Below are 25,117 nucleotides of genomic sequence, written 5' to 3' on the forward strand. Positions count from 1 at the left end.
ACTTTAAATCAAAGGAATCAATAATTCCAGTTCATCTTGTGCCAGGAGGGATTGATGTTACTGCCTCCATTCTCAAGGAAATGAACCACACGTGCAAACAGCAAATACAGTCATTTCTATGACTTAAACTAATCAAACATATTGAGTTATTCAACAGCCCTACTGCAGAAATGTGATGATTTTCCCTCAAAAGAAAAAAAAAAAACTCTAATAACTTAATTCTTTTAAGAAAGGAAGATACACAAATTTTACTGAATCCCATGTTGTGATTACTGAAGAATTACTTAGCATGGAATAAAGGTATATAAGATGTGGATTAGGGATGCTGTTAAAGGTATAAGCTGCTGTATGGAGGTCTGGGTTTGGCCCTGTTGAATGGTCTTTATCAGTAAAAATCCTCTACTACATGGGTCTTTCCAAAATATTTTCCACCCTCAAACAGAGAAAACTTCATTTTAGTAAATCCATCTCACAGTGTAAAAGCCTAAAGGAATCTGCTGAGGCAGTCTTCACAAATTATTTTTATATAAATTCAAACTTTATAGTCAATAACCAAATAAATGTGAAAAACAGCTACAGGAAATTCTCCCCTCAGATAAGAAATCCACATGCTCCCAAACATGAGTCAGTTCCCTTTCCTGGGCTCCAAGGCAGGAGGGGAAATCCCCATCTGTGCCAGCAGCAGCAGCTCCCTGTGCCCTGCCCCTCTGGGATGGGCACAGCCCCAGCAGGGACACACGGACACACTGTCTGTCCCTAGGAAGATGAGCAGCTGGAGCAGCAGCTCCTGTGGGCAGGAAAGGACTCTCTAACGTACATTTCATAAGGGAGAGAGAAAAGCTGCAGGAATTATCCTCATACTCCAAGCACACTGATGGGAGACTGACAATTCTCTTGTACACACTGGCATTTTTTTCTCCTTTCCTTTCCCATCTCCTTTGTCAGCTAGGAGCAAACATGCTTTTTTGATCAGGGAACAAGAGTATTTTCCTTTTAGTTCCCCTTCAGCTGGCCAGAGAATGAATGAAAAAAACTTGCTTGCTTCTTGAGCAGATGTATATTTAAATTTTGAACACCATACTATCTTCTTCTTTGGACCACTTTTAAAATGAAAAACACTGACTCAAATATTTTTCCATTTAAATAATACAATTTTTTCCAGCCAGCAGCATTTGATAGATAATGTTTTAGCCCGAGGGCTACTTTTGTTTTTATATTCCAATTATCTCAATGCTTGCATCTGAAGTAGTTGTACCAAGTAACCCAAACAGCAGCTGGCATTCCCTACCAGAATGCCTTTTAACCAGTAACCTGGAGTAAGATCCAGAAGCCTGTTTAGCAGTAAAAAGGAAAGGGTAGAGAAGAAATGCACAGACGATATTTGAAACTAACCAGCTCTGCTTTAAAATCTATTTTGTGCTGGGTGTCTCCAAAAAATAAATTCTGCCTTCAGTATAAAAACTCAACATTTCCAGTCAGAACACATTCACTTCATAATAAGGCTTTTCAAACATCCAGAATTTGCCACTGGTTGAGTAGAAATATCATGCTAGAGCTATTAATAGTAATTCCTAAGCAATTATATGAATTGATTTTTTTATTATTTATTATTTATATATCTTTATTACATATATTTATTATATATATTTATTATTATTTATTTTTATTTATTAATTTATATTGAATTATATAAATTATATGAAAGAAATGTAAACAGTTTCAGTTTAGATTATTGTGTTGCTCTGGTCACTATTTTCGACCTAAAATGCAGCTACAATATACAAAGTACTTTATTTGTACAGGCACTAAATTAAAATATAATTATGTTGTAACAATAACTAAAAAAATGACTTCCCTCTTTAGCAACTTAATCAGTTAAAAAAAAGACAAGATTATCTTCTATTAAAGTTACCATAAAATTCCGCCCTCAATTATGTAATTACACCCTTACAATATTTCAGCACATATATAGATTCCACCATCTTTATATATGCTTAAAAGGAGCTTATTATGGTTTTCAGCTCCCCCATGAAATAATTTCCTTTTAAAATAATTTTAAAGTGTGATGTCTTAAAGATTTGAGCAGGAAGAGTGGCTGAAAGGATCTGAACATTAAAATTCCACTTATTTTAGTACCTACTCCTGCATCACCGATAAGACAGGCTCATCAAGGATTAAGGACACAGTATTCTATATTACTTTATCCTTATATTCTTCCTCTTTGCTCTTACCAGATAGCAGAAATGGCTTAAAAATATGCATATGAGATTTCTTAAGTTCCTCTTCCACATCCCTTTTACAAATCACACTGGTATAGGCAACCATCAGACTGTGATTACATGTCTGATAACCTCCTCCCAGAAAAGACCTCGTGCCTTGGAGTTTGGCTGACAAAGACTGTAATCAGTTTCAGATCTTCTTTTAATTTATGGTTTCACACAACTCACTAATACATATTAGATTATAGTGTGCTGAAGTACATACTCCAAATCCAACAGGACAAACAGGATTGCACCCTGCCACACAGCTGCTCCAGGTTTTCATACCTACTAGCACTGGGGAAGATATTCAGAATACAATCCTGCATATACCTTGATTTTCTTTTCTGAACAATATTGAGGCAGAGAGGAGGTGTTTTATATTCTGGTTCCTACTGAAGTTATGAATATTTCAATTTAGCCAACATTTACCATATCAAGAGATTTCTCTAAGACTACTGGTTATAATCCCAACTCTCCTGAGTGCTGCCAACATACATGCAGATGTGAATATTCTCTTGATCCTGCTACTTTCCTGAATCCTTTACTCCCTCTACTATTGTTTTTTACATGGTAAATATGAGAACCATAATCCTATGTATAATCTTCATCCATTGATCTGACTACTTGGTTACAGAAATACTAGTTTATCTTCTAAATACTGCTGAGTTAAGCATGAATTTTCAATGCAGACCCTTGTAGAAAGGCTTCAAATAATAATTTCAGCAATAAAATCTTCTAGCAATACTTTCTACATGAAAACAAAACAAAGCCATGTCTACCCATGGACAGCAGAGTACTTAATTCCTGAAAGATTGCTCTGGGGCTAATCTTTCAGTGGTACCAGCAAAGGTCTGCAGTGCTGCTTCCCATGACATACTGAAAACAGATTCTCAGTCTTCAAATGTGTAAATTTGCACATACATTCTTTTTAAATTAGCAAAGCAGTCACAGGAACTTTTACAAATGTATCTGATGATGCAAAACAAGTGTAATGAACTTACATGTCTGTCTTTACCTACAAGGGGGAAAAGTAACATGGTATTTTTAGAAAAATCTAATGTTCTTACCAAGAACAACTATTCTAATGATTTTAAGAGTCTCATCTGCTATGCATTAGACAACAGGGAGTGCTGCATGAATGTAAAGATCCCCAGAATACTCTGGAGGCTGTGACAGACATGTCCCAAGGCATGCTCCTTGTTGGACATAACCCAATCTGTTGTCTGAGAACCCAGCTAATGAACTCCCATGAATTTATTTTTTCTAACCAGTGGAATCTAGTTAGCATCCAGGCTTGAATGCCAAGGTCATTAGGCACACTCCTGAAGCTGGGAAAGAGGGTTTGACTGCCTGCCTGACCTGCTTGCTCTCACTGCACAGGCAATTCAAACCCACTTTTCCCCCAAACAGGTTTCCAAGACACATTTAAACCCCTCAGCAAACTGGCAGATATGAGCAACAGGCACACAGTGAAACATAACATCATTACTGAGCATCTGTAAACATGCCATTAATTTTACATGGAAGGAAGATGCTCAGGAGAGCACTGGCTAAAGGAAAACAGAGCTTCCCAAAACCAGAGCTCTTCTGCTCTCTTGCCTTTGCAGTGGCTGCCCTTAGAGAGGGGAGTGCTTCTTTATGTTGAGAAAAGCAGGATTCTCCATGAAGCATTAAACTCCCCTGGCACAGAGATGTTCCTCTAACAAAGTTAATAAAAATGGCTGAAAACAGCAAATCACTCAGCTCCTGTCTCTTTATAGATTTCTGTTCCCAATCATTCTCCTCTGGGGGCTGTGGAGACCTGCCAGCTAATTGTGTGGACAGGATGGCTCTAGGCTTGTCTCTGATCTGAGGATGATGTTATTATTTCTTCATAATTGTTTACTGTATAAAATCAACATCGTTCTCTCCAGAGGAAGATTGCTCAGAGTGCTCATGAGAGCGTTTCAGCTCAGTTGTGGGCCTGCTGTCGTCTTGACAACATACTCATGTCAAGGTTAATGTCACATCAAGGCACTGTAAGTACCTCCTTCCCTTGCAGTTATTCTTTCAACTGTAAGGGTAGTAATGCAATTTAAAGTTTCTTCATTCTTGGCTGACCTTTAGGGGTATTGATTGCAATTACACAAAAGAGAAATTTCAAGAGAGAAATTTCTCGGAGCACTGTGGGAGTAATTGTAGTTGTGGGGAAAACCCCTGGATTTTGGGTTGTGTTCAGAAAGCACAGCCCTGGAAGCAATCACCTCTGCATTTTGTCCTGGCTGAGTGAGGGACTCTGCCCATGACCCCTCTTGTGCCACCTGAGCTTCATATGGGAACCCTCCCATTGCAAACCCATCTGTACAAGTGAGCTAATGCTTTTTATTAAGTTCATGGGGATTTCATAATTCAGTGTTCATGAAGAACAGAACTGCAAGGCTTTCTGAGCTACTGCTACCTGCAGAACTTCCCTAAATCTTGGAAAACAGAGTCCCAATGCAGAACTGTGAGACCACACTGAAAGAAAAGATACAGCTCTTCTTCTTTTACTACAAAGTAAGTAATTTAAGAATATTCTTGCTCACTGTCTTGGAACCATCCTTTATGTGTCCCTGGGCAGAGCCTGAGGCAGGAAGATTTGCATGTCAACAGCTATTTTGTTAACTGGTTCAGAAATACCAAGGGCAGCAAAGCACCTGCCTGTGCTGGTGCCCTGGGCAAGACACTCCTCCCTGTGTTATTCTAATACCAGTCACGCTTATGCAACTGATTAAATAATAAAAATACATCTCTGCTGCTTGAGGTACATGCATGATCTTACAGGCACACCCCCCATGCTGCTTAAGCTGTGACTTGGGCTTGGTCAGATTTATTCCTGCACTCTCTCTGTCCCCCAGGGCCACTGCCAGCCACTGAGCTCCCAACATCCAACAGAACCCAAACGTTATATTCTTCTTGAAAAATATGTGGATGCTTTAATTGTCTCCCTGGGTTTCTATGACAACCACAGCAACATAAACAGCCTTGCTGGCAGCCACAGGAGACTGAAATCTCTGCTCTCTTCCCTCCCCTCCCCAGAACTTCTCAATGTAGAACATATCATAACCAAATAAATGCAATTAACAATGGAGGTGGTGTCCAGTACACCTGGCTGGCACTGGGGAAATGCCTTGGAAATAAAATGCATTACAGAATTTTATAGTTAGAGTCAAAGCATTGCCCACTACATAAGTGCTATTGAAGTACCTTGGGACCAACAGTGAAGAACAGTGCAAAGCTATAAATACATAAACAAAAGTTTTCTATGTCTGTCTGCATGGCTGCAGAGAGCTTTAAAAAATACATGACAAGGTCTTCTCTGTTAGTGCTTCTGAGCACCTCTCACCTTGGTGGTAGGTTACACATCAGGAATAGATAAGCCCCTGAGTAAATGTCAGGAGAGTAGGGGTTCAGATAGCTGCAGCTCCCAGCTTTCCAGCAGGAAAATCATAAACAAGATGTGATCACAGCAGCAGTAAAATGCTCTGCATGGCACTGTCAGCCCGAGTCCAGGAGAAGCTGCTTCTCTAACTCCTTCATCAACATCATGAGAGCTGCTGCTTCTGCTAATGCTCAGACATCTGAGGTCCAACAAGTCCCAAACAAATAGCTCAGAAACAAATTTCTTCTCTCCTGAGCAAAATTAATGGCAAAATAGATTTTCTATGAGCCAAGGGTAACCCTGGAGGTTTTAAGCCATTTAAACTCATTCATCTAACACAGGATTCATGAAGCCATCAGGACACACAGGAGTTACAAAAGAGGCTGCTGATAATTACAGCTATCAGCTGTCCACAGCCCACAAAATCATCTTTCCAATTATTATACTACTTTCTGATCACCATAATGCCATGTATATTTTTTAAGTAATAGCCCCTGTATGTTTAGCTTGTGACAAAGTAACCTTGTGAAAGAAAGGGCTGCAATTTCCTTCCCCAGTGCTGTAGTTTGTCTCAGGCATTGTTCTCCCTATGCTGCCAGGGAGATACAGATGCCTCTGGCTGCTCTGAGACTCAGCTGGGGATGGAACTGTGCTGTTTTCCCTGCAGCAATCTTCCCTTGACAGGGAAACCCCATGGCTTTGTGGGACTGATTTTGCTGTACAGCAGACTCAGGATTTGAGCAAATGGAGCTGGGGGGTGGTATGTGAATGTGAGCCCTTGGAAACAAAACTCTGTGGGGATTCCCCTGGGCCAGTAAGCAGAAATACACCTATCTGTGAAGAAAAGGAGCAGAAGGAGAAGAAAGCAAAATGCTTCCCTCTTCCGCAGGGCTGGGAAGGCACAGGAGGCACCACCTGACACTGCACAGCTTGAAGGATCAGCTTTTTGAAAACTGCCTGATTACATGGATCAGGTAGAGGCAAGAGAAAAATTAATGAAATAAACACTAGAAATGGTGATGAATATTCAGAAAAAGAAATGTGGATATTTTACTGGTTTTCCATCTTCAGGCAGGACTTTCACAGTGGTGACTACCAGTATAACACATATAAAATTGTTTCATTTCCTTTTGAAGGATTTTAAGCGGGGTCCTCATGGTATGGAATTCTTGCACATGGAAAGACTGCATTTTGCAATATGAAAAGGAAATATTTATTCTCCCCTGTCTAATTTGCTCCAACAGGCTGTACAGCAGAGTCTACGTGAGACTGAATCATGAATATGAAATAATTGCTTATGCCCACATTTACTGTGCTAAAAAATAGCACTGGCTAATGAAATAAAGTTTAGTTTTATCTATCAACTATTCATAACAATTTTTTGTTTGCATGTATATCTTTCTGCCTTCTAGTGTGATTCTGTTAATTACAGACAAGCTACCTAAAACTACAGCATATAGGAAATGAATGTTGACTTGGAATATAAAGAGACATCTGTTACCTTACAAATATGAGAATCCACAAGCTGCAGATCACATCAGGGTATCAGGCAATATGCAAGGTATATTCCATAATGTGACATTGAAGTTAGTCACAGAACAAGCAGGTCAGATGAAATTTTGTATTTTTCACAGTTATTTATTAACTGTAATAACCCAAAATTATAACAGTGCTTTTATATTAGGATTACAAAAAAATATAAGCTTCTCTTTTCTGCACTTGGAATTAATTACTAGGCCTAATGGTACTGAAATCAAAACGAGGGCAATTTTAGAGTAATTTTATATTAATGATTCTACAATTAGTAGACTTTTTTTTCATACTTTTTCACCTCTGTCCAATATGACTCAGTGCCTTTGAGACAGTTTGGTTTAAATTCTGAGAAATATGTATGAAAGTTAATAAAAAAGAAGAGGCCCAAATTACCACACAAACCTTTGCCTATTCCCTAAGTATGTTCATAGTGTGTGGGTGGCTGAGATGAATTCTGTCGAGGTGGTTTTCTCAGAAGTAATTACATAATTCCCTTGTGCCTCTGAACCATTCTAAACCCCAATCCAAGCCCTGCTCATTATTTAAGTATTCATAAAGCCTCTACAAGACAATGTTCCACCTCACAAAGCTTTCCTTAGGAATAGTCAGTACTTCAGAAAACTTGGAAGGTTGCTGTGACTTCACAGGAAGTTTTGTGCTGAATAAAAAAGAGGTGTGATGTATTTTGCAGTTGTGCCTATGAATGCTCACATTTTTACACCCAAGTGCAACATATGGCATGACACCCCTTTCAGGCACAGAACCACAGAAATCTGTGGCCAAACCCCATGCTTTTGACAATTTGAACTTTTCAGATTTTGCTAATTTTAGTTTATTCAGCTGAGCTAATTGTTTCTTTGGTAGGCCAATATTAAAAGTGTGGTTTAATTAATGCATTTTAAAAGAAAACTAATTCAGAGGGCTTTAAGTATGTAACTAGGGAATGTGCCACTTCAAATGAATGAAAAACATTAAGGAAAGGTAATTTTCCTCACTTCTAGTGTATTTTTGCCATGCTTCCTAAGTGACAGACTACACCAAAAGGGCTGCACACATCAGGGTCGAGGCTTTAATTTATTGTTAGGAAGTAATCACCCATTTTTGACAATGCCAAGTTATTCTCTTTTTCCTGAACATTTTAAGAATTTAACACTTTCTGTAAAAGCAAAATTGTTCTCAATAGCATAAAATACACTCTCTGTAGAGCACAAGGCTAAAAAATCTTGACAAGTGACATACCTGCCCCAAGCTGCTTTCATTGTAGAGTGTTTATCAACAGGAATGCATGAGGACTCAACAACACTTGATTTATTCAATTTGTAGCAGAGACCACAGTCTGGATCTAACATGCATCCATTGCAATAACTGAAAGAGAAAAACATAAATACTTAAGCAATACTTCATTCATTTGTGGATGTCAAAACCAACAGCACCTCCCAATAAGTCTTGGCATGCACATAGCTAAGTTGTCAGGGTTGGAGACAAGACCAATAAGTTCTCCAAAAAGAATCACATATTGCTTTCAACCTCTTCTGTAACACATTTTGGTAGTCCATCTGCATCTACCCTGTGATACCTGATCAGGTTGTAGGAGAATTCATTCACAGAATAAATTTAAATTGAAAAAAGACAGATTGGAGTTGAAGGAAAAGAATCATCATAGAATCATGGAATGGTTTGAGATGGAAGAGACCTTAAATATCACCAAGTTCCAATGCCCACTGCCATGGGCTGGGACATCTTTTACTAGACCAGGTTTCTCAGAGCCTGATCCAACCTGGCCTTAAATAGTTCTTGGATGAGTCACCCAAAAGTTCTCTGGGCAACTGCTTCAACGACTTACCACCCTCACAATAAAAGGATTTCTTCCTAATGTCTATCTAAACACTCTATTTCACTTTGAAGTCATTCCCCCTTGTCCTGTCAGACATCATACCTAATAACCAAACCAGAATTTGGGCATTCATGGATGTGAGCCAGTCAGAGATCACAACACCACGTGTCTGTCTCTGTGAGCAAACTCAGCCCCTGAATTTCCACAACATTTGATGGAAGGAGTCATTATGTCAGTGGAGGCAATTCATACAGGCACCTAGTGCCCAAAAATATCCCATCTGCCCCTTACCTGTCACTGCAGAGTGGGCAGTGCTCTTGCAGGTTATTCCCATGCATCACACTTGCCAGCTCTGTACAGATGTCTCTGATTTCCTTGGGAGTCTCAATAAGCAGGAGATGCTAACAGTCAGGCAAAGTTTCCTCAATGCCATTCTGTTTGTTGCTCAAGGGACTAGACAGCAAAACTGTTCTTTAGATACCCCTGGCTGCACTGACCACATCCCCACTGACTCTTCTGGCAGCCTTAACACCAAGGGCCCTACAGATACTTCCCAGAGGAGTCAGTCCAAACTCTGTCTCTAAAACCTGACTGATGGGGATGTAGGGATGTGAGCACAATGGCATCCAAAGCTCCCCATGCAGTGCAAGTTACCTGAAAGCTGCTGGCACAAAGCCCTGCCAACTCTCACTCACTGCTCCTGTGATTAAACTACACAGGTATTTAACTTCCATGGAAGCCATTTTAGATTCAGACACACATTTTCACCAGTAAAGCCCCTGAATATCCAAGAGATAACTTTAGCCAGTAAAAATTAGAAAAAATTAGGTACTGTAAAACATAGAGTGAGCCTGGAAATTTGAAAATAAAATTCAACTTTTAAATGCAACATCTGGAACTGTATAATTAAGGCGACCAAAGTAGTTTTAACATATGCTCCTGTAACAACAAAATCAAGGAAATAATATTTTCTGAGTGTGTATCTTTAACACAAGAAGGAATTGGTGAATTAAGGACTATCTTGCTTAAACTACTTAATCATTATGAGAAAAAGTAGAAGTAACTATAACAAAGTCTCAAGAAACTAAAACAGCAAAGCAGATTATATGGATATAAAAAGTCTGAAAGTATATGCTTAAAATCTAGCTAGTCAAACTCTTTGTATTATAATGTTTCTAAAATAATTATAAGGTCAATTCACATGGCAGATGGCAAAAAAAGGGCTGTATTAAGAAATTTTTTTTATTTCTCCCAATTTTCAGAAAAGTGTGCTCTTTGCTATTGTGTTCTTTGTAAATTATGAAATTACTGCAGAATTTCTATGTTGTCTACATTTAGAATATAAATCTATTTTAAACACACCTTCCTCTGCTTAACTGATTGGTCAAATCCCAGACTAAACAGTTTAGGATTTTTTAATTAGGAAAGCTGCATTAAATCTGCTCTTAATTGAGATATAGACTGCAGAAAGTATTTTTCATTTTTCAATTTTTTCAGAAAAAATTTTCATTGGAGATGAAACAAAACTTTCAGATAAAAGTCAATCATTTTATCTAACTGTAGTAAACATTTCTTCTCTTGCAAAGAGAAATGAGAAAATTGTAATTCTGCAATTAGCAATTTTCAAAGGAAAGGCCAATAGCACTATTACAGTAGTGAGACTTAGTTGCATTTTGTTACATTGATATTACTACATCAATGGGCAGTAACCAAAAGAGTTTAGAGGAACAGAAGACTGCAGGTGAATTAAAACATTTTTATAAATCAAAAATGTATTCAAGTATAAAATAATAATACAAAAATTGTATAAAATTAAAATATTTTTCTTATATTGAAAAGAATCTCATATCAAACAGGATTGTGACATATGATTTTCAAACTATAGAACATTTTCCACTGAAATGATGTTATCAAAGTGCCTGTAAGCAACATGAATTTCTAACAAGACACAGTGATTAGTGTCATCTTTATGGTGTTACCAGAAGAGGACAGGGACTGGACACCTGGTTCCCTCAGTGTCTGCACAAGAATCAATGCAGAGATGAACAGCAGAGCTGGATTTGCACTGTCTGCTCCATCCTGCTGGGTAACTCCACACAACCTCACGCAGTGCTGGTATCAGTTAACCAGTCAAGTGGGAAACACAAGATATCTTATTTATTCCTACTCCTATCCAGAAAAAAAAATTGAGAGATTTGAGGACTGATTCCAGTGTCTGTCTACATGGCTGCTGGTTCAGCTGATCCTCTGGCTTTATTGGATATTGTAGAATAATTCAGGTTGAAAAGGACCTTTAACACCATCAAATCCAACTGGTCCTCCTGCTGGCATTCAACATAATAAAGGCTGCTGGATTTCATGTTTTGCCAAATGTCAGAGTTTACACAGAGTTACTCCTAACAATTTAACTAACTTAAAATTATTCTTTTCCATTTTTTTTCTGTAGTTTGTCTTTCAGATTGAACAGTTAAATAACAGCTCTTTATAAACCCTTTATGTTTGGGCTAGGATTTCCTGTCATCCTATATAGTGAGCCACACAATCAGACTCTGACTTCAGATTTCAGAGACAAGATTCATTTATGCCAGAGGAAATACAGAAATCTAACACACAAGACCTAAAGCACTCCAAATCTAACTCCCAGCAGACTAAGAGCAGGCAGTTGCTATTCAGAACATTTAGCATTCTTCTGTGCCCTGTCTTATCACTGATATAAAATTTTATGTTATCTTTGATGAGGTACATGGTCATTGCTTTTTCCAAGATGAAGACCAGTGGTTTTTTCCTCCAAAACCCCAGCATATCTACATTAAAATTGTTTCATAACACAATAAAGAAACCTCTATCAGTTACTAAGTCTAATGATAATAGAAGATGCAACATGAAATAAGTGAGGAAGTTTTTTTTTCAAAGAAGCAGTTAAAAAAGAATCAAAGACAGCATGTGCCTGGGCTGCTAACTCTAGAAATAAAATATATAGTAGTTTCAGGTTTCTTCTTCCCTCTAGCCCCATTATTTTCTGCTAAACTATTTAAACAATTTGAAATTGAGCACATATTCTGATATATGTGCTCAGAGTAATATAAATAATATAGGCTATAGAATATACCAGGAAAAGAAATGCACAGTTTAATACTTACTGACATTAAACAATTTCTACAGAGCTCATTCCTGTCCTCAGAAGTACCTTATCAGTCCTATCAATATATATATATTGAAATTTATGTCAGAGGATGAATCTTTAAAAATATTGGCAATTCTTCAAATCCACACCAGAGATCAGTTATGGCCTTGAAGGCTCTGTATGAGAGTACTCTTGGATGTCTAGGTAGGAAAGGAAATTTGCATCCAATCATAAACAGGACACATGCTTCCCCTAGTTATCCTGAGATATTTATATTTGTGCTAAGTTTATGAGCTAGTGTCTTGAAAACAAGTTTATCTGTGAAAAGCCAGTTCAAAATTCCCAGGTAGGCTGGTGGTCTGTAAGATTGACAATTCAAGGCTGAAATACCTGGGAGAGATTATTTGATTTTGATGAAACCAGGCAGCAGTACAGCAGAAAGGTTTTACAAGGAGCCTGTTTCCCTCCCTGCTTGCCAGCTGGGCTCCTAGGCAACCCAGACAAGCCAAGTGTCTGGAGTTCAGATGCTGCAGCCCATGAGGCAGAATAACAACAACCAGGCTCCAGAAGTCCAAAAATGCCCAGCTTCTCTGCAGATCAGTGCCATGAACTCAACAGAATAAAGGAGCCTGGCCTCTCAGTTCATGGGGAGCTGCAGGAATGGGATTTCTGCTCAAACATCACAGCATGTTTGCTGAGGAGCTGAGGGACTGTCAGCAGAGTAGATACCCCCATGTTACCATGATATTTTCTGAAAAATCCCTTCACCAGGATTTCTTCTCCTGGGAAGATGAGAAGCCTCAGCTTCTCCATGTTTTGCTGCTCTGGAATGTGAACTGGAGATTGTTTATCCAAACATGTGAATTGTTTTTAATTAATGGCCAATCAGCATCAGCTGTGTTGGAATCTCTAAGTCAGTCACGAGCTTTCATCATCATTCTTGTTCTAGCCTTCTGATGTATCCTCTTCTTTCTTTAGTATAGTTTTAGTATAGCATTCTTTTAATATAATATTATAAAATAATAAATCAGCCTTCTGAAAACAAAGTCAAATTCTCATCTCTCACCTCGTCCTGGGGACCCTCACATCCCCGACCCTGTGATTCCTCACTGATTCTGCCAACACACTCAACACATGTCCCCTTCATCCAAGCACACAGCAATAACTGATATCTAGAAAGACTGACAGCACCAATATTGAGGTTCTTTGATAGCAATTTCTTGCCAGCCTGAGCAGCAGCAAATTTCAGAACGCTCTGCTGTGGATCAGCCTGCCCAATTAACTGCTCCTGAGGTTAGAGGTTGATCACAATACCATCCTCTCCACAGAGATCTTACACTATGTGGATGAATTACTAATTGACTAGCTGTGTACAGTTTTCTTGATAGCAAAATTACTGTTTTCTTTCTTCCTAACAGTGTGGTTTACTAGGCTGTAATGCAGCCTCTAAAAATGTTGTATAAAATCTCTGACCTGCCAAAGTGACCCTCCAGATGCTGATGAAAGGTTCCTAACTACTTTTACCCCCCTGCTTAGAATACTCCATACTTATGTTTGTCTCATGATTACATCTTGCACTTTAAAGATGCAAAATGACCTTGTAAGTAATGACTCCTACAATTCTCAAAAGTCCTGTAATTTGAGCTGCAAGTTTTACCTTGCCACTTATTGTTGAGTGATTTAGCACTAAAAGACCTTTGCCCTGTGCCTTTGCTCTGCAAGTACAATTTCGCTTTTTCTCAGACAATTTTGACTTTTTCAAGCTGGACCTCAATTTAAAAAATTTCATCCATTTTCATTTTTTGCCACGTTTTAAAGAAGTTTCAACTTTGCTCTCCATTTTCTGTTATCCAAATACAAAATGTAATTGGATAAAATCAGGATGTTCCTATTGTCCAGCTACAGAAATGCAAACTGAACCTGATAATGCATTCTGGACTGTGTAGCTGTACCAAATGTAGCACCTCATTTCACAATACTCTACTGCATGAGTAGCAGAACAGCCACTCAGAGTATCAAAACATCCCCAAATACAGACTTTTTTTGAGGACAGACTCTTTCCACTTCTTTCAGATCCATCATTCACACTGAGTATATGCTGCAGAATCAGCCTGAGTATGTGAAGAAGACTTTTTAGGGGGAAATCTGATTGATCTGCTACGTGCAAGTTGGACCTGATGATCCTTATGGGTCCCTACCAACCTGAGCTATTACATGCAGGACATTTTGCTCATGTCCTGTCTTCTCCACAAAGTAAATGCCACTGTTGTGCCATTTTTAACCCACTGCTCCTGCTCTGTATGATGCAAATATTCATGTTCCTGAAGATGGTTTTCCTCACAGAACTGCAGGAACAATAAAAACTGACTCAGGCAGGAAAGGCTCAACGTAGGGACAGGAGGGTCTTGCAGCACCCATCCCATTCAGAGAGAATATAAACTGCAAATCATTGCAGGCTGGAAGGAATGTCACTTTGACTGTGCTGCTTTCTCCTATTTCCAGCTTGCTGGTTGGCACCCTGGGAGCATGACCCTAGGCCATGGATCTTCCATCCTGCCCTCAGGTTACCCTGTGCTCCCAAGGCTGCCTATGCACACAGTCTCTGCCTGCCTTAGCATGCACTGCAGCTCCTTTCCATCCCCTTACACAACAACAACAAGCTGGGATCAAGCTTTCCTTGCTGTTCTTGTATTCTATCTACAAGATACAAGATATTCTATCTACAAGATACAAGACAATGTCTCTTCCTCCAGCCTGGACCAAAAGAAAATGGCCAAGGCAGCTGAGCTGAGCATCACTGCTCAGGCCAGGCCTGCCCAGCTGCACTCACCAAGGGACATGGGCAACTGATGAACCCAAACAGCCAAGGCTGTTCAACAAGAAAAAAAAATCCAACCAAGGACTTTTGGACAAATACTGCAGTAGACTTACTAGCTCTGTTGACATGTTAGAATTTTGATACTTTCAGCCAGATATACAGCTAAAGATCTTAGGGAATTTTTGACAAAGGCTTACTTCATTTTTATACACAAACTCATCTCAGTTAGGTACCAGGACCATGTTTAAAACTGCCTGCTGCTTGCACCTGAGGGCTTGTGCTCTTTGCACAGGCTTCACTGCACCTCAGGCATGAAATCAAGCCTTTCTTTATACTTCTGATGGTTCCTTGCTTCCAGAAGGGAAGCACTAAATTCAGGTTACAAATAACTGGACAAGAATATAGGGGATGCTTTAAGCAGGTAAAATGTGTGCTAATTGCAGATACCACTTCCAGCTGTTGTATCTGGGACATAGGAAACCAATTAACAAAGAATGAGAAAAATCCGGTTGGACTTCAAGAGCACTTTCCTGCTATTATAAGAGCCCAAGCAACAGAAGTGTATCTGCTGAGTTCTACCAACACTCTGTGAGATAACACATGTATCTGTCTAGTGGTGTCCATAAGGAAAAGCTATAATTTATAATCACAGTACTTGGATGCTAATTGCAGTTCTGTAGTTTACCACACAGATACTCCAACAGATGTAAGTCACAGTTATGTTCAAGTATGATCAACCATTTCTCATCTTCAAATCAGGCTCCTGCTCCATCTATTCCATTGAGGTGATTCTTTGGTGTCCTCCCTAAAGCTCCAGACCAGCCCTGAATCTTTACCCTTCCTGATATGCCAACCACCTATAAATACATTATCTTTCTTCAAACATTGCTTAAACCTTCTTCACAAAGGTTCCCATTCCTCAACTATGCAACATAATTTCTACAGCCTCACAGAAATTGTTCTCAGCCTCTTGGTGTTTGCTATTTGTGCTTTAGGTGTGGTGAGGATGTGAAGTTCATTTATTCTCCTCACCTATCACGGTCCCATGAGGATAATGACTCTACAAACCCTGCCTAGTGCTTAGGGCTATCCCCCTACTGCTACAAGCTCCTTGGCAGCAGACTGTGCTGAAATGCTCACATCACATGAGAGGTGTCCTGATCTACTTGCTTATAGGGATCAATTGCTTCTTGTCTTTGATGATCTTTTCTTCTGAATTTATAGAGCCTCCAACTACAGAGCTTCTTGATTTATTCTTAGAACTGAGCAACACAGACAATAAAGAACAGAAACAATTGACTTACACATGCCTTTATTTTGGACAGAGTGGCTGTCTCTGTAGAATAATTTGTTTTCAAAACTATTTTTCCAAAGAGACCCTCCAGGTAGATACTATATTTTCAGCTTCCAGGCAGATCAAATAGAAGCCCTGTTCAACCTTGATTAAAATCATTCTTGTGTGACTAAAACCTGCAGACCTTGTAAAGTGTAACACCATCACTTTGGAAGATTTTAAAAAATCATTCCCTAAGCATTGTTTTGGGTTTGTTAAACAGCAAAGTCTTAGAAGTACTAGCAGAGATGTGAAGTGTTAAAAGTGTTAAATGAATAACAACTTGTGTCCTCACTAATGCAGAGTTTGAGTCAAAGCATGTGGAAAACTTACCAATGGTTACAGGAACTGCATTGCACTCAGACATTATAGTTCAGGTATATTCTTATATATATTATATATTCTTATATATTATATTATATATTATTCTTATATATAGTTCAGGTATATAAAATTCTTTTCAGATTTTTGTGTTTAAATTGATGAGAGAAGGTTTTTTTTCACTCACTTTAAAGTTGCCTACTACATAAACTGACATATTCCTTCCTATCCTTTATAATTTAAAATTAAATTACAAGTTTTGATTGATAGGACCAACATGCCAGCACAGGGAAAATCATTACCAAGCAATATATCACTATATTATTTACTTAATAAATTTCAAGACTATGTTGAGGTCATTTCACAGTTCTGCAACATAAACTATTAGAATTTTAACTATACTTCATAAGAGCTGGCAAAGGCATGCTCAGACATGTTTATCTCTTTTTATATTCATAATTTTCTGACCTCAATGGCCAAAACACATTACTGTATTTATTATTGCAATTCTCAGTTATCAGAAAGACCAGTAGCTCAGGCACTTTGACATTAGAAAATGAGAATCATATTTTAACAAATACTGGTTCCATGATACAGTGACATTATGAAAAAGAGCAATGCCTACTTTGTTGATAAATCAGATTGTCAGTGAGTTCTCAATAAAATAAAGTTCAATACCTAAAACACCTACTATATGCATCCTAAGGCTATTAAATACAATAAAACCAGCTTCAATTACTAGGTTAGCTGAATTTTTCAGGACTGATCACAATTACATACTTCTGCTACCTTCATAAAGAAAAGACACATTTAGCTATCTTATTAAATGGCTATGCTGGAGTAAATATTGTTGCCTGCATCTCGGTGGTGTGCATTTGTACAAAGGATCATGAACCACATGAGGGTGACTAATTCAAAACTGAACAACAGAGTCCTTGTGTGCCCAGCACAGCTGGCCCTGCCTGTGTTATTTTAATCAGTCTGAAGACAATCTGTTCAGGAAGGATTCCGAGAAACTTTGTGTGCTCAGGTATCATTTCCCTAAGATATGAAGGCTGACCTAAGCTTAACACAATATTTACCATTTTCATATAGTAACTGACAGGAAAAATATTGCTTAGGCAGAACAGGTTTGCATTATGTCTTCTCCAGCAGACCAAGTTTCAAGAAGTGCAGAGAAAGACATGAATAGAGACAAACCAAGCAAGAATACAGGGCAGCAGGACCACAGTCATTTTACAGAAATGGTTCAATGTCCCAAACAGTCACATCATTGATTCTTTAAAGATTGGGAAAAGGTGGGAGGGTAGCTAATACACATGCCCTAACCTAAGCCTCCTTCCAGAATCAGGCAAGTTCCCAGTAAAAATGGGAATGTTTATAGAGTTTTGGTAGTTGGAATAATCATAGGAATGGATAGTTCATCTTTTTACTTCTAAGGTGACAAATTCTGGAATGGTGTTGTGTTGTATTCTTAAATTTACCTTTCAGATTTCTGTGGCCTTGATGATAAGTACAATCACAGCTGCTGAGGAGATTAAGATCAAATAAAACAGGTGGTCACACTGCAAATATCTACACAACCTTATACAGCTGAGTGTGAAAATGAAATTTGATTAATGGATGGTGCAGAGAGGAGCATTCACCCTGTCTCTCCTCAGTGAGACACACATCCACTTCCAGCTGTAAGGAGGCAAAATAAATCACAGTGTTTGGAGTGCCCTGGTGAATTTGAGGTATTTCCGTGATCAAATTTTTTTTTTCACAGATTAATGAATTATTTTTTGGCTGCTCAACTATCACATTGTACTTCTCCAGACCAAATGAAAATACTTTATTTTATTTATTTTATGCATAGCATATGTTACTGGTTTGTTTTTTGCAACCATGTACAGGTGCCTTGTAATTCCATTTGCATGGCACAGCTCTTTGAGAACACAGTACTCAGCCCTATGTGCTTTTCTTGAATTAGGACAAGGACTGTGCTCTTTATCTGTTAGTCTTTCTATCTTCATTGTTATTCCAGCAGCAGGAATTAGTCTGTGCAGACGAATATGGATCTGAAGGAACAACAAGCAAACAGACTGTTTGTATTTAGGTTCCTATTAAGGGTTCCTTAATGGACACCCACACTTTAACACAATGGATTTGCTAACATAAAAAAAGCATTTTTACTCTGTGCAGTATCAGTGAAGCTTCTACCAGCAAAATAAATTCCACTGATGTTTTCATAACTTATAAATACCTTTTGACACAGACAAACACAAATTATTTTTAGAAAACAGCCCCACACTCTGAAATGCCCAAGCTGCAATCAGGTTTAAACTTTAAGTTTACCTCAGCTCAGAGAAGCACGGTGGCCCCATAAGAGGAAGAGAACTACAAGCTGCAGGCACATACCTCAAGCAGGTACAGGGAGATGGCATTATGTGCTCATCTTCTGAAGTCCTGCTGCCTTTTGCTTCTCCCAATCTTTCTGAGACCTCTTGAAGACTTGTAAGATACAATGCTAAGCAATCTGAGACACCAGCAGTTTTACTAGAATGAGCTAAAATATGGGTTAAGGAGTAAGGGACCACTGCCATAAATTTACTTCCCTTTACTTTGATTGGATATTCTCTTTGTAACTGTCTCTACAGCAACACTTGCTGCCCTACACTGTGGGTATCTGTACAGCAAAGCCATTATTCTTAGAGTAGCAAAGAAAATATGCAAGATTGATGTTATACAGAGTAGACTTTTACTTCCAAAGCCTCAGGTTTGGGAATCTTTTTGATTCAACTTTTTAAGTGCCATGGGGAATACCTCCAAGGCCAAAAAGGAGAGAGAGGTGAATCACAAAGCTCAACCTACGGCTTTTGTCTGGTTTGCAGTCCCCATCTCCTCTTCCTTCCAAGACCATGAATGTCATGCTGAAGTTCTTCTAACCCAAGTGGAATGCCAAAAACACCATCTACTTTCTTGTGACAAAACCAGTATTTTATATTTCATTGAGCTTATTGTCAATGTGCCTAGAAAGCCACAGCTGGATCTTAAACAGCCACTTTTCCAAGTCAAATATATGCTTGTATGTCATATCCTTCAGAAATAATTAATACTAATATTCATGATGCTGAAGGAATTCTTCCTTTGGCTCCATCTGGATCACAGTTTGGTAATGTTTTGATGCATAAAAATTCATACAGTTTTAGGTATACAAATGTGAAAGTTATTATTAGGCATATAAATCTCTACTTTTTTTGTACAAACCTTTTAAATACTGGGTGCTGTAGTCTAATTCTATGCTTTGTGGGCATCCATTTATTATTTTCAGCTCTCCTGGCTTTTGTGTCTCTACTAAGGTATAGCATAAGATTAAAATAGAAGCACCTAAAGCTTTCCCATATGTTGCTCATTATTTCCACCTCCATTCACTTTGATCTTTAAACAAAAAGAGCTCCTTCCATTTCAAAATACTCTCAAATGAAAATATTTAAATTATTTTATTGCTTTTTTCCAGAACCTTTGAATTTTTATCTTATCTGCTTTTCCCCACTTCACATCAGAAACAGAAATCACGACAGATTACAAGTATTCCAATTATTCATGAAGTAACATGCCTTTATGAGAACTATCTGCTTTAATTTTCCATGCTTTTGCCCAGAAGTGCACACCATGATAGCCATGAAAATTTCCTTCTTGACTGGCTGTGGTTAACTCAAACATGAAAATTCTGTTGAATATTTTTCTTTTAAGTAGGACTATCCATATTTCCTGTACATAAATTTTATATGGTTTCAGGTTACATTAACCATCTAGCTAGCTTTATTAAATAACAAATGATGAGTTCTGCAAAGGATGCATCTCCTCTCTCCAGACATCCTTTCCAAACAGTTAACTGAAGTACTAGGCAAATCCTTCTCACATTTTTCTTTTAATGTAATCTGATTGTAAAAAGGAGAGCATCTTCCCCCTTCACCTTTTTTAACCAGACTACTCGCCATTTGTAAACAGGCCCATCTCAAAAATTGCAAATTATAGCTGACTCTGCAGTAGAAAACAAGTAAAAATATACATTTTCAATACAGGAATAATTCTATCTGATAATATCCTGTGTTGTGATTATTTGTAACTATTTACACCCAACTAGGACCTTCCATCCCCTCCCAAGTTTTCTATAAATCTTCAGATCCTCAGAATCTTTCACCTAAGACATTGCTCAGGCATAAGAAAAGCCACAAACTGTATTTCTAGCCAATATTGCTGTATAACCAGAACTCATTTCTTGATATTTATTTCTACTACAAAAAGACAGATTTTGAACATAATTAAGAATTTCTTCAGCCATTGAACTAGTCTTCTCTGAATAGGGAATTTTCTAGTCTGTCAGCTAAATGAACATAAGAGCACTCACATGTGAATACACCCCACAAAATATAGAAAATGATACATTCTTAGACCCCTAGAAGTAATGTTATTTGAAACTATGACTGCATATGGAAAATAGGTCAAAGCCTGCACATTCATTGTAATTGTTTATTGGTATGCAATTATCTGAACATTACTTCTTCCTGCTCAGGAAAACAACAGGCAAGGAACCCATCTTCTTGAAGAGTTTACAGCTGCTATACGTGACAAGCAGATGAATAAGAGCAAGCATTTTTATAAATTCCTTATAAAATATTCCTGAAGTTGTGTACACTGTAACTTGTAGCAGGTGTGATATATTAGAAGAGGCATATGTGGAATTTGCCACTTAACCACCTTAGTCCAAGAAATTCCAAAGGAATACTTAGAGAATTTAATCAAAAAGTCTCATTTTCTCTATAGAGGGGGTTTAGGATTTTAAATTTAGCTGTCTAGTTTGGTTCCTTGTGCTAGGCTTTGTGAATAATTGTCTATTACTCACACTAGGTTGTAAAAATTAATTGGAAATGATCTTCAAGAAGATTGGATGAATGACCATGAAATCTCACCTGTATTTTGTGCAGGTAGAGTTTTGATGTGAAGGATCTGTTGGATTAAGAGTGATTCTTGGCGAGACCTGAGCTGATAGCAAAAATCCCGAAGCTAGGATAATGAGTGCTACAGCAGTACCTAAAAATACAGATAAAGAACAATGTGACACTTTTCTCCAGACACATGAAATAATTCTCTATTGAATGAACTCTGCTTGGGAAAGCAAGGCACCCCATCACTATGCATACAGCATTCCCTAAGGAGTGTGATAAGAACCTAAGAAAAATACCCTTTGCTACATCCACATCCAAAATTAGGTTAGATATTAAAGTCAAATGCACCAGCTTTCATGTCCAGATACTAAATTAGTAGGTTGAGACTCTTTTAATCTGTGGAATTGATGACTGCTTGAATGAACAGGTATTATTATTTTTGATGTTGAAAATAATGTTGCAAAGGTAAAATTTGTTAGTGGTTTTGAAATCACCATATTTTCTCCACTCCCACATCCAGACTTGCAGGCTTTTCTGTAAAACAGAAAGTAGCACCAGCTTTTTCATTGACTCTAGTTCCCTTTGTGAAACTAGAGAAATTTTACTTTTCATAAGAACACCATCAAAAAGTGCAACATAGCTTGTTTCAAAGAGCACACATAACATCTGCTGGGAAAAAGTCCCCTTCCATCTATTTGCTTCCGTTTCCCCCAACAAATACCTTGTGCACAAGCTGGACAAAATGACAAGAGGAAGATGACAAAAAAGGTTCACATTTTGTGCAACAGGCCATTACTGGAACATAACTCATATTATTTGCCACAAACACAATACACTGTATCATTTTAATGAAAATTAATAAACCTCACTACTCATGATACTACTGCAGCTGCCTCAAACTCAGACTTTTAAAACTTCACCTCTTGCTACTCGATGACACATTGAGATCTGTGTTGCATAAAGGTTTCCTAGCTGGCAAACACACCTGAAGTATGTGAAAAAACACACCAAAGTATGTGAAAACCCTTCTCAGAAATAAAAATAATATCTCAACATTTGTAAGATTTACATAATAAGGCTATTCTGTGAATATGCCTGTGCAGCAGCCACAGCCAACAGGCAGGAATGGCTGGACCACACATTGACCTAACTGAGGAAACTAAAAGAGCTTAAACTCAGTCACAAACCAAATCTGCAGAAAGCACCTTCCCACCATTAGATATTCCATTCTTGGCTCTCTTCTAGCTATGGCTGGTAGGTACACTAATAATCCCAGGTTTCAGGGCAGGCTGGGTATTGCACTAGATGTCCTGTACTTTCAAAAGTACATGAACATGTATGTATGTGGCATAAACCAGACAGCAAATATATTTAGAAAGGGTCTATAATCTTACTTATATTTGTTCTAAATATGCTCTGTGTTGTAAGTCAACCAAATACACTAACACGTCCAGTATCTTTGTAAGTATCTTGTTTCTTTGGAAAAGTACTGAATATGTAAACTTGGCAAAGGAAGTTTAATATGTTTTCATTCTGTGGATGTTTTTCTATGATGGACAAAATCAAACAATCACAGAACATTATTAGCTCAGGTGGGAAAAAGGAAATATCCTGAAGATATTTTAGACCCCCTCTGTTACAAAAGGAGATACAAATTGTACAATGCTCAAGTACCTTTCAAATTGACAATTTCTGAAGGGAAGGAAGAAAACACAAATAAAATTAATAATATACTTGTCAGAGTTCCTGCATGTTTTCCAACTAACAGCTTTGAAGAAAGACATTAACTAAAGAAAAAAGCAGAAGAAAAATAAAGAAATTATACAGATAAGATAAAGATATAAAATGGACAGGAAACTGAGACAAATCAGTAATTGTAGTAAAGAGAACTAAAACAGCGGGATTTTTTTTCAGAAATTTAGTATAATTTTTCATAATGTTATCTGGAAGGTTCCATTTTTCTAAAGTTTCTAATATTTTGAGAATGATAAAGACATAATGAAATCTAAAACATCTCTGCCAAATGTTTTCAGAAAACAGGAGAAGTTGCACAAGATTATGAAATTAAATTACAGTATATAGGCTTTTAATCAAAATATTAATGTTACTCTCTGATTATACTTGTAGGTTTTTATCTAATAAACATCTAATCAATTAGGTTTTATTTAAAAAAAAGCCCCACATCCTTGCAGCAGCAAGCAAAAGCAGTAGTTTTGTCTTCATTTTAGGCAGTGGGAGACTGGGGCATACCTGGCTTCCCCAAAGACCAGAGAAGCTGCCAGTAATAACTCAGTGTAAATTGTAATGTCCTTAGAAATGCAAAGCAAAGTAGAGCTGTAAGATATGTTTACCCCATGAGAAAACTCAACATGGAAAACAAATCCATCAGTAGATTTAGTAATTATCATTCTATTACACAGCCCTCTTGCTAAGGAAAACACATCATATCCACCACTACCTAAATCAAATGTTGCATGACAAAATTCTAAGTAGTACAGAGGGATGATGTATGATTTCATGGCTGTCATTATTTGTGTTATCCTTAAGGAGGGACTGTAGGATAAAACCACAGTGAGCATTAGAGCTTGGCTCAAATGATGCTGCAGACAGGCAGCCAGCAACCAGCCACAGAAAAAGACCATTTTTACTAAAAAATTACTTTGTGTCCAAACATCATTAACAAATAACTCTTTAAATGCATTATGCTCCATTGTTAATTCTGTGTCTTATTGCTATATCTTCCTCTGATCCATGACTAACATGCTTTGTAAGAGACATTTATATCTACATTTCAGATATACAACCTTTGAATATGTTAAGCAGAGCCAAAAAGCAAAGAGCTCTGATAATAAGAAAAGTCCATGTTGGTTACCACAGCTATACAGCTGGGTCCAGATGAGCAATAAATTCTTTGAAGGGGCTGGTCAGACTTTTAAAATTATTGGGGTCAAGTAAAAAATCAATCAATCAATCAATCAATCAATCCTCTGTTTCAATAGCCATTAAAGGAGAGGCAGCACCCAAGAATCAGAAGTGTCAATGCAAGGCCTGGAGAGATGCACACCACAGAAAGACAAGACAACAGACTGTCTGGAGGCACAGAAGGACATATAAAGGAGATGCAACTGATGTGGAACAGACTTAAAGTAGCACTTTGAGATTTTTTTTCATATCTTTAAAATGTGAGAAACATGCTTTGAATAACTGTGTACCAAACAACTCATGTCACTGTGTTGTTGCTGCTCTGCCTATATAAACACATTCAAATACTCAAGTGCAGATTAACTCAGCTGAGAGCTGGGAATTGCACATCCAGTGACATGGCAGCTGGTGTCCCTCTCTGCTGTGGTGCTCTAACTAGAAACTTGGATCCTTGACAGCAACAGCAGAGCAAAATATGAAGACATGAAACCTTTACAGCTAAACACTTGTGAACGCTATTTCAAGAGGAGCAGGAACAGTTTCTCTTTACAAAACCCTGCTCTTGGAAACATCTGAACCTTCCAGACATTCAGCCAGAGGCAAGCTTGGTCACAGATCAATTCAGCAAAAACGAGCACAG

The 25,117-nt window shown here is 37.9% G+C and overlaps 1 protein-coding gene across 1 annotated transcript in view; it reads right to left on the reverse strand.

The window, feature by feature from the left end:
- Positions 1-25,117, reverse strand: part of SLC2A13 (solute carrier family 2 member 13) — a 146,923-nt gene that overhangs the window by 21,125 nt on the left and 100,681 nt on the right. Inside the window, exons 6-7 of the mRNA XM_054632034.2 lie at positions 21,580-21,700; positions 8,434-8,559 (exon numbers count right to left, since the gene is read on the reverse strand). Of these exons, the coding sequence (XP_054488009.1) occupies positions 8,434-8,559; positions 21,580-21,700 (247 nt within the window). The remainder of the gene's footprint in view (positions 1-8,433; positions 8,560-21,579; positions 21,701-25,117) is intronic.

The sequence above is a fragment of the Agelaius phoeniceus genome, chromosome 5 (assembly GCF_051311805.1).
Source record: "Agelaius phoeniceus isolate bAgePho1 chromosome 5, bAgePho1.hap1, whole genome shotgun sequence".
In the NCBI taxonomy this organism is placed as follows: domain Eukaryota; kingdom Metazoa; phylum Chordata; class Aves; order Passeriformes; family Icteridae; genus Agelaius; species Agelaius phoeniceus.